Source organism: Sciurus vulgaris (assembly GCF_902686455.1).
Source record: "Sciurus vulgaris genome assembly, chromosome: 1".
NCBI lineage: Eukaryota > Metazoa > Chordata > Mammalia > Rodentia > Sciuridae > Sciurus > Sciurus vulgaris.
In genome coordinates, this window is record NC_136461.1 from 156792166 (window position 1) to 156803699 (window position 11534).

The 11534-nt window shown below is 33.7% G+C and overlaps 1 protein-coding gene across 2 annotated transcripts in view; it reads left to right on the forward strand.

The window, feature by feature from the left end:
* ZBTB10 (zinc finger and BTB domain containing 10) overlaps positions 1-11101 on the forward strand; it is a 41775-nt gene extending 30674 nt beyond the window's left edge. For both annotated transcript variants that reach the window (XM_079131177.1, XM_079131176.1), the window contains exons 4-6: positions 350-526; positions 723-895; positions 1162-11101. In XM_079131177.1, the coding sequence (XP_078987303.1) occupies positions 350-526; positions 723-895; positions 1162-1467 (656 nt within the window). In that variant the 3' untranslated portion in view covers positions 1468-11101. The remainder of the gene's footprint in view (positions 1-349; positions 527-722; positions 896-1161) is intronic.
* Positions 11102-11534: the final 433 nt, after the last annotated feature.

An 11534-nucleotide genomic window follows, 5' to 3' on the forward strand; every position in this document is an offset into this window, starting at 1 on the left:
TTTTCTGTTCCTTTAATAACTGAGACTGAATATTTTAAACCCCCCCCCCAAAAAAAAAAAATAAATAAATAAATAAATAAAGATTTAAGTAGCTCACAGTTCTGGAGACTTAGTATTTTTATTCAGTTTATATTAAGGTATTCTATCACTGCTCATATGTTTTGTTTTCTTTAAAAAACACTGTTATTTCTTTAAAAAGATAATAATAGCCCTATATATCATTTGCTGTTCTAGAGATACGAATAGAAGAAATTTTGATAGCAAGTCTTCTATTTAATAATATCTAATGACTGTTGAAAGAGATCTTTATTATCATCATTACTTCAAGCTTACTTTTCAATTGTTTTAGGTACTTCACATGATTTCAAGTATGGTCTGATGCCTGGTCCTTCAAGTGATTTCAAGTATGGATTAATACCAGGTACTTCAAGTGATTTCAAGTATGGATTGCTACCAAGTGCTTCAAATGATTTCAAGTATGGATTATTGCCAGAATCGTGGCCAAAACAAGAAACTTGGGAAAATGGCAAGTATTGGTCAACCAAACAAATACAGAATTCCTAAAGAATTTTTAAACATTAAAATCTTCTATATTTTGAACTATAAAAAATAATAGCCCTATATATCATTTGCTGTTCTAGAGATAGAAGAAATTTTGATAGCAAGTCTTCTGTTTAATAATATATAATGAGTGCTTTTTAAATTTTTTTTAATTCTTAAAGGTGAATCATCTCTAATCATGAACAAATTGAAATGCCCTCATTGTAGCTATGTAGCCAAATACAGACGAACACTAAAAAGGCACTTGCTCATTCATACGGGAGTGAGATCATTTAGCTGTGATATTTGTGGAAAGCTGTTTACTCGAAGAGAACATGTAAAAAGACATTCCCTGGTAAGTAACTTTAAATACAACTGATCTTTGACTTAAACTATATTCATGTCAGTGATGTTTAAAGTATTTTAACAGTTACTTACAAATTTAAGGATGATTCTTAATTTTCTTTAAACAAAGAATGTGATTAATGTGAACTGATGCTGATCTTCATACAGAAAAACATTGGTATATTCAACCATTAAATGCATGATTTAATTTGAGTGGGTCAAATGCATTCTGTTTCTATACTATCCTTATATTGGATTTTTCCCCCCTTCAATTAGGTGCATAAAAAGGATAAAAAATACAAATGTATGGTGTGTAAGAAGATCTTCATGTTAGCAGCCAGTGTTGGAATAAGACATGGATCTCGACGCTATGGTGTTTGTGTAGACTGTGCAGATAAATCACAACCAGGAGGGCAAGAAGGTATAGATCAGGGACAGGATACAGAATTCCCTCGGGATGAAGAGTATGAGGAGAATGACGTAGGAGAAGCTGATGAAGAGCTGGTTGATGATGGAGAAGATCAGAATGATCCATCTAGATGGGATGAATCAGGAGATGTCTGTATGTCTCTGGATGATTAACTGACCTACTACTATACTCCTCAAGGATGCTGCATTTGGACATAATATGAATCGACAATTTGGATTGTTGAACTTGAAGGCTTGCAAAATATGGTACATGCTGGATGGTAGTTATGTTGCTGTGAAAACTGTAGGGTCAAAGCCTTATAGCAAAAAAAAAAAAAAAAAAATTTTTTTTTATATTTGCACAGGACTGTACAGCAAACAACCATGTGGTTGGATTACATGGAGTCCCCACATATTCAGTCAGTTATCAAAGTAAAATATTTTTTATTTATAGGATATACAGTAACTTTTGGGGTCCTATGAAAATATAGTACCTGTCCTTAATAGAACTTACATTCATGTGCTACTTTAACATGAATGAAGAAAATCCATTTATGTGGAAGTATAGTGACAGTTGACCCATCACTTTGTCCATCAAACCACTCAGGCTAGTTTGTACTAGTAGAGTTTTGTTTCTATTTTTATTTTTATTAATTTTATTTTTTTTAATACAGATTTTCAGTGAGGGGCTTTTTCAACCCCATTGGTTCTATTTTCTTGTATTTTTCCATTTTAATTTGCTTCATAACTTAAACCAAGTCTCTTCTAGTCTTAGGTATTTCTCAATTTTGTGCTGATGGGCATGTTTATAAGAACTGGAGAGGTAATTTATTGGAATGAACTAACTGACTTCCCCAATCCCCCTTTCCTTTTTTGACATGAATTTTACTACTTCACAAATGAAGAATGATGTTGCGAAGTTACCGTGGTGAAGTTGACAAATACCACTAAAATGATTATGATTTAGAAGTAACTTTCTCCTGCTGCTCTAATCTGATAAATGGTTACTATATGACGTTTTCTGACATGGTATTCGGTTTTGGGTATCTGTTACTTTGGCACTATTCTTGTTTGCCTCTTATTATTTTTGCCAGTGTACTATACCTCAGCCTTATTTGAAAGACATAAATCTGATCAAAAAGTCATAGAAACAATAAGTAAATGATTTGTTTTATAATTTATCCTCCATGTCCAGTTTGGTTAGCTTGTTATGCAATATAAGTGAAATATCAGGTTTTTACTCCTGTGCCCTCTTTATCATTAAAATTAACACAAAATGTTCATTCTCTTTTATTTCATACTTATGGGATATTGAGTGTTTCAAAATTATGGTTAATTTATTTTCTCACTCCTTAAAGTCACTACACCTTGATATAGTCTTACTAGTCACCATGATTCAACAGTCTACAAATACCTTACAAATAAAATGTTGAGAGGCTTTACTTTAGGGTACAAAAGAGGTGATATATTAAGTTGTAATTATTAGATTTATTTAGCCTGGTGATGAATGAATTAGCTATTCGTGGAAGTCTAAGCAACATTTCACCTGTTAGTAACATGGACATTTATCAGGAGCATAATATATATTATAAGATTGAGGGACATCATATTTTCAGCTTTCTTTTAGGTAAAAATTGAGTATATTTTCCTATTTTATATCAGGTAACTAAATTATGCTAGCTGTGGAAATTTTTGCAAAGATGCTTTGACAGATGCAATTCTTTTGGTGCTCCATCTAATCAAAGTTGAAAAGTTGATTTTTTTTTTTTCAAGAGACAAGCTTTATCATTGTCTCTGATTTCAGTAGAATAATGGTTTAATGTTAGTGATGTTTCTGCTTGGGTAAATCAAAAATAAAAAGTTACCATTACATGGTTACATGCAGTTTCTGTCATCTAAACTTTATTATAGTTTCTACATAACTATAAGCCTGGCAGATGAATAGTTTTGGTTTGATTTTTGTTTTAAAACTGAAGAGTATATCTTATTCTCAGTGTTCTAGACAAATAAGTAAAATGTATTTCTAGTGAGGTCCAAAGTAGAAATTAGTTGGGCAAAGATACTATGAATGAAAAAGTATTTTAAGCGTCAAATGTTCTGCTTTGTGAATAATGTAAGTATAGTATAAAGATTTCTTTCATCCCATTTATCCCCTTCCTTTAAAATAAACCTAGTTTACAATTGGTAGATCTGTCTATATATAAATATATATTAAAGAGCAAAGATATATATCTAAAAAAAAATCACCTAAGTCTGCTTTATTAGACTATAGTTCACTTATTGCATAGAAACTGGACTTGGCTTTACATTCTTAATGTACTTTTACTTTTCCTCAAGATATGAACTTATTCTCTTGAAACTGAACTTTCTTTTATTACTTAAATCATTTATGTATATCTGGTAAATTATGACCAAATTTTTTGTTAGATTGCATACAGTAAATTGAAATACACATTTGGTACACTACGGGATTGTTGTGCATTTGTTTTGGTTTTAGTTGGAAACAAGGTTTGATGTAGATGGTTTGTTAATGTTAATTTAAAATATTCTATAATTGTCCATTACCTTTAATGTTGTGTTGTGACAGATTTGGCTATATTTTTAGTCATCTGAAATATGATACTTTAAAAGTTTGTTTTTAGGTAATCCAAAGGAAAAATGTTTATACTCTTGAATATATTAGCCTCAGCCTATATGAAAATTTCTTTGAAGTAAACATTTTACCAGAAACAGAATTGACAGATTTTTCTACTTGCCGACTGCCTAACTTATTATGTTTCATGATCTCAAGGGACTGCCTTTTTCCCTTTTAGATCTTTTTAAAAAAAAATAGTTTTAGTACTAAGGTATACTACTGGACGTTTCTATTTTTTTAAGTATATTCTTTTTCTGACTTACAGTACAACAATTTCAGGAAGTTAATAGATACTAAGAACTTATGATTGGTCTCGAGGTAACAATGAAATGAATACTCATAATTTTGCCTGGAATTCTGGCAGAATTATGTGTTACACATTTGGTGAAGTGTAATTTATATTTTAAATGAAAAATATTAGAGCTTTTAATTTTAATGAAGGGGAAGATTTTAAACTTTCATATTCAGTCTAGTAACAAATCCTCTCAAGTCAAGATCTTATATTTCATAGGATTCTGAGAGACAGTTACTTCCATATGATCTCCTCTTTGTCATGGTTCTTGGCCCTTGTTTGCTTTTTAATTCACTAGATAATTTTCTAAATTTTAGTAGGCAATTGAGAGCTTAAAAAAAAAAAAAAAAGGAAACATCGTAGGGAGAGGAAACTGGACAGTAATGAGTAACTTTGAAATTTGTGGTGTGGGGATCTCTAGCTGGTTCAAGTTGAGCCATCCTAATGGAGAATAGTGAACTGAATGAGTTAATTCATTTACAGGTCTTAAAAACACTGGTACATACTAGGTAAATAATACATTTTAGTTTAATAATAGATGTGAACCAAGAGGAAAAGAAGAAATAAAAAGTGGTGGAAAGGAGGAAAATAAAAGGATTCGGATTTTGAAATTCATGTATGATTTAGTATAAAAGGCCTGAAGATGACTGGAGTAGTATTTGGGGATGATGTGATGAAAAATAGGTTTTAAAATAAAATCTTAAAATTTAAAACTTAAATAAGCTTTATATTTGTAGGGTTTTCTGAATTTAGCATGAAAAGTTTAGATTCATTTTTATGAATAATATTCCAAAAGCTACCAGTTTCTTTTGAGTGCCCACACTTGCCATTGTTCTGTATGTTATTTTATCTAATCCCTATATGGTAGGTGCTATTGTCTCCATTTTATAGATAAGGAAAGGCTCAGAGAAATTCAGAAATTTAACGCAGCTATAATAGAGCTGGGATTTGATCAAGTCTGATTCTGAAGCCCATGCTCTTTCTAGGAGGCTCTATTGCTGCCTCATTAAACAACTTTTTTGTAGAAATGGCAGCTCTTTAATAGAGTCTGTCTATGAAGATTTATATTTTCCCTACAAAATAGCTATGTTAGGAATTTTGTGAGTATCCTTCCTCCAGTAAGCATCCTTACTACTCTTTTCCTCCTGATAAAGCAATTGTTTAGTCACTTTGACTTAAATAAGACACACAACCTCAATGTAGCATATGTTATTAGTGGGCTGTGGCATTTTCATTTTTAAAAGGATGGTTTTTAATCTGAAGAACTAGATATGAGCCCCAGTTTTTGTGCCGTTCAGTCACCCGGATCCTTAAACTTTAACTATGGTACATGATATACACACTTAGAACTACAAACAGGTGTTTTCTTAGTCACTTTAGGATAAAGTTTTTTGTTTTCCTGCTGTATCCCTGCGTTCAAGTGAAGTTGAACAGTCCTAGATAGTTTAAAATGTGTTAGGGATAAGCACACTTAAAGATGTTTTCTAGTCCTGAATTTTATGACCATTGGGTACTTAAAATTAGAGTACACTAGCTAGTGAGAACAAGATTCTGGGTTGAGGAGAGAGATGGTTGAGGCCATTATCAAATGGGAGAATCAGCATTTTAAACACTGTAAACATAGAACACTTTCTTCTGCCTGCTGTTTGTAAAAGCTCTCTGGAAAGATCTTTTACAAAGACCAATTTTTTTTTAAATGTAATTTACCTACCTAATATAAGTGTCCTAAGACATGTATGTAAACTTCCAAAACTGTTTTGTTTTGTGTATTTAGAAAATACACAAGAATCTTTATCAAACCTAAAAATATAAACTTGTGAGCACTAAACTGCATCTGGCTTTGTGAATTTTATTGACTCTGATACTTAATTCAAATTTATTTGCAAGTGTATTAATTTAGACTAATTGGGACAGGGGGAACACCTTTGGAAACGTTGACTTATGTGTAATTCAGAAATCTTTGTTAAGTTTTACAAATTGAATTGTAGAATATTATGAGGGGTTTATTTATTTGTATGTTTTTATATGAAAGTACATAAATGACTACCTCCTGGTCCTCAGAGAGCTGCATTTAATTAATAACAGTTATTTGTGTATTAAGTATATGTCTCATCTTTATTTACTTTTAGGATTAGCTACAGGTTTTAGTAAATATCTAAAATAAAAATAATTCCCCTATAATTACACTTGTTTATAAACTTGGGGAAATGGGTTAAAAAGCAAAGATGAGGGGCTGGGTTGTTGCTCAGTGGTAGAGTGTTTGCCTAGCACATGCGAGGCACTGACTTTGATCCTCAGCACTACATGAAAATAAATATAAGTATTGTGTCCACCTACAACTAAAAAATTTTTTTAAAAAGCAAAGCTGAACTGCTTTATTCCATATTTACTGAATATTGGACTAATGAATTACCAGTAAATTATATAATATAAATATCAAGACTTTTAAAACATTGTTAATATAGAGGAAACATTTTCAGTTTTTTTTTAAGTTAATAGTAAAAGAAACCACAGAATGGTTAGATACTCCAATTTTACTAAGATGAACTTTGATTTAGTTTGGAGAAGGGCAAAGTAAACAGGTTGTGGGGAGGGGCCCACATAGCATATAATGGCTAGATATCTTTGAACATATAAAAAAACTTGTGCAGTAGAATAATTAAGATTTATTGTATATGAACCGGACATGATAACAAGCTTGTAATCTCAGCTACTCAGGAGACTGAAGCAGGAGGATTCCAAGTTCAAGGCTAGCCTGGGCAAGTTGGTGACAACCTATCTTAAAATAGAAAATGGGTAGGGATTTAGGTTGATTGTAAAGTATGGGGTGGTGTGTGTGTGTGTGTCTGCACACATTCTGTGTGGTTCCAAGAGTTAATGATTAGGACAGCATGACTCAAGATTAAGAAGCAGTTTTTACTATTTATTCTTATTTGTGGTACTGGGGTTTGAACTCAGGTTGCTGATTAAGCTATATCCTCAGTCCTTTTTGTTGTGAGACAGGGCTTTACTAACTTGATTAGGATGGCCTTGAGGTTGGTGGTCCTGCCTCAACCTCCCCAGTCAGAAATACAAGTCATGTACCCCCATACCCAGCAAAATGCAGTTTTTAAGATTATCCAAAGATGAAAATGGGATTGTTTGGGGGGGGAAATGCAATCTACTACTGCAGATGGTCAAAGTAAAGTTAAAGATTACCTGACAATCACTTTGGCTAAGGCAGTATTGACCAAACATTTCTGTTTCAGAGTAGATTTTTACAAAGTGTTGGGACCATCATAGTTGTCAGCCTTTTGTTTTGCTTAGTAAACAAAATTAATTAACTGGTTTATGTGTTACATGTATGTATAAATATTTCATGAATATTTTGACACAATTTGGAAAATTTTAGAATTAAGAATTTAGAAGTTTGGCTAGAGTTGTAGCTCAGTGGTAGAGCACTTGCCTAGCACATGTGAAACACTGGGTTCCATCCTCAGCACCATATAAAAATAAGTAAAGGTATAAAAAAAAATTAAAAGTCAAACTTAGCTCTATGGGGGAAATATACTACATTAGCTTTTCTCTTTTTCAGTACTAATCATTGTCGTAGACCAGAATTTGGGAGCTGGCACAGAAAATCGAATTACTGTATTTATGGTTAGATACCAGATAATTATGTCTCTGGCATAATTATCTTTCTGAAGTTTGAACCAAAGGAGGAAATCTTAAAAATTAACTTCAAAAATTATTTTCTGTTAATTAAATAAAAAATAGGCTCCATAACTGCATGGTGCCTTACCCGGTACTAATACTGCTCCTGACTATCAACCAGTTTATTTTTTCCAAAACATAACCCAGTCTTAAATTTGGCAATAATAAATGGGTGTTAGAATCTTAGTGAAAGGTACAAAACTGTCTGGCCTCTTGATATATGTCCCAATAGTGAGTAAGAGTACAATACATAAAATGGTTTCAAGATAATTGCAGAATTACTTAGGTTGAAAGGGACCTTAAAATACTATCTAATGAAGATTACCCTCAGAAGTTACTATAATGACTTTGCAGGCAATTTTAGGACGTGGGAGTTTGCTTCCATTTCAGTATTTTTCTCAGTATCAAACTCAGTCAATAATTTGAAATCAAAGAAAACATTGAAATTAAAATGCTGCAAAGTGTACTGAAAGTACCTGGTACATAGTCTGTGCCCAAAACTATTTACTAGTGAGTAACTAAAGGTGTTATCAACTTTTAAGGATTTTTGACAGTTTGTATCAAGTGACATGTAGCTTAACACACCAGCTTCATTTAGAAGTGTTGCCAGCCTATGTGGGGATCACACTGAACTTTTGGGACCCTTTCCTCCATACCTAGAGGTCATATAGGAACACTATACTACACACTGTGATGACCAATGTAATCTACAGCAAATATTGCTATAGAGATCTCAAAATGGCATTTTGTGTTTGATTTTTACCTAGACATCTCCATCACTCAGAATACTTAAAAGTATTATCCATGCTGAAAAATAGCTGTTTTAAAATAATGACTGGAATAGCTACCACAGCATCTAAATGCTGAGCATGGGTATATATGTGAAAAATTAGAAAGAAAGCCCTGTTGGAGTTTTCATGGTGGTAGAGTGCAACAGTATACATCGACATTTACAATATGTTTTAGTTTACAATATGATTTATTTATGAAGGGGTATATTGGGTGTTGGCATTTATATTTTGCCATGTGAAAGAAAAATATGTATTTAAATGAAAGATTATGTGGTGCTTAGTACTTCTGTCAACTTATACCCCATTTTAAGTCATCCACTTGGATTATTTTCACCCATCCCCTGAATTGGGATATTGACTTTTACATAGAAACATGGGTAATTCTCCAGAACAGGATTTGCCACACTAATTTTTCAAGGACAGCTGCCCTTGTGTATCCACAGTTTTCATGTCTATAGATTCAGCCAACCTCAGATTAAAAATTGGGGGGTGGGAATTGCATGTGTACTGTACACTTTACAGACTATTGTCATTATTCTTTTAATGAATACAGTATAACAACTATTGGTGTTTGCATTAGGTATTGTATGCAAATCTAGAATGATTTAAACTATACAGGAAAATGTGTGTAGCTTATATGCAAATATGCCATTCTATGTAAGAGATTTGTGCATCCTCCAATTTTTGCATCCACCAGGAGTTCTGGAACTAATTTAGGACACTGGGGAAGGACTAATCACCTAATTTTTTTTTTTTTTTTGGTACCAGGGATTGAACCCGGAAGTGCTAAATCACTGAGCCACATCCGTAGCCCTTTGTATGTTTTAATTTTGAGACGGTCTTGCTAAATTGCTGAGGCTGGCTCTGAACTTGTGATCCTCCTACCTCAGTCTCCCAAGCCCCTGGGAATATAGGCATGTGCCACCACAACCAGTATCACCTAAATCTTTAAATAAGAGTTTGCTCATTCCAAAGAAGAGCAAATGTAAAAATGAAATCAACTCCTGAGAATATTAGTATCATGTCCTCATTTATAGCAGTGAAGACTAAATTAAGATTTTGCCTGAAGTCTAGTATTTTACACATGTAGTTATGACTTGGTAGTCTTAATTTGCCTCTTCTCTAGAACTTTATTGTTTCTAGAACTTTATTGTTTCACAGATTTAGATGTCTTCCATGTGTACTGTACACTTAATAGTACACTGATGGCAATATTTTGGAGCCAGTAATCATCCTAAACTTTTGCCTTTTTCTTGCACTATGAAGGTTGCTTTCTCTTTGACATCCTAGTCTGTATTTGCTGGCCCTTATTCTTTTTCACTGATGACAAACTACATTCGGATGTGGGCTCCTACTTCAGTCTGTGAACTCTTCTTTGATCATGCATGTACGTTGTATGTATACACATGTGCACATATGTATGCATATATATACAAATGCATACTTAAAATGCCCAGTTGTTAGAAAATGTTTTGACCCTTTAGTAAATAGTGAGTCTGGAGTGTATACAGTGTTCATAATTATTGAAATGAAAGCTGATTGGGTTTGGAAAAGATGCAAAATTAGGCAAGCAGGGAATTACATCAAAAAGGCCCTTCGTTGCCAGGTACAGTGGCATATACCTGTAATCCAGGAGCTCAGGAGGCTAAACCAGGAGGATTGCAAGTTCAAATCCAACTTCAACAACTTCCCTAGCAGGGCCCTGTCTCAAAACTGTAATGGACTGGGGATGTGCTCAGTGGTTGACTGTCCCTGGTACCAAAGGAAAAAAATAAAAAAAGAAAAGCCTTTCATTTCAGCTATTTTTTTTGAAAAGGAGTATGGCAGGCGAACAGGTAGAATGAATAAAAAACACAAAATAATGCAGATCAAGTCAAGGTAGAGTGTGTGTATATAGCACTTTACATTGTTTCCCTTCAACATAAAAGGAAACGACTACTTTCATCTTGGAAGTACCAAAGTTTTTAGGAAAATACTCATTGTGTCATGCATTGGCCTTATACTTTTGTCTAAACTGGCAAGCATAAAAAATTAATGTTAGCCAGTCTTTCTAGAGCAGGAAATTTCTGTGTCCACTTAGTTGAACAGTGCTGTAGAATTGTGTAGAATTGGGGGGGGGGGGTGCGGGGGGGGGGATTGAACCCAGGGCCTTAGCATGTGCTGGGCAAGCACTCTACCAATGAGCTATATCCCCAGGCCCTAGAAAAGGCTCTTTTTCTCAGAAGACTCAGCATACACTCAGGGAAATGACACTTTATTTAATAGTCTGCCTTCTGTTTCTGGAGCCTAGAAGATAAAGGGGCTTTGATGTAAAGGAGTTTTCCCATCCCTTAAAACAGTGTTTTAGGGTTAGTGTTCATTCTGCATTGTTTTTATTTTCTGGTTTTTAGGGGGGGGGGGGGGGGGGGAACACCTTTTCTGAGGATGAAATCACTAGCTTCTCTCGTCTTTTTTTCAGGTTATTCCCAAGGAAAACTAGGTATCTTTATTCAGTTAAGATGTGCTTTTTATGTAACTCCCACAGTTAAACTTTTAATATCAAGTAGTCAGTTGTTCAGTTTCCAATTGTACAGACCACAGTTGATCAGTTGACTCCAGATCAGGTTCTCCCAATATCCTACCTTTTTTTTTTTTTTTTTTTTTTTTTTTTTTTTGCGCAATGCTGGGGAACCCAGGGCCTTGTGCTTGCAAGGCAAGCACTCTACCAACTGAGCTATATCCCCAGCCCCAGTCTTCCACTTTTGTTACTTTAGTGCAAACATTGAAGACAGATGTGCCTTCTTAATATGCATTATTTCCAGAGTTAACAAATACAGAGTAGCAAAGAGAC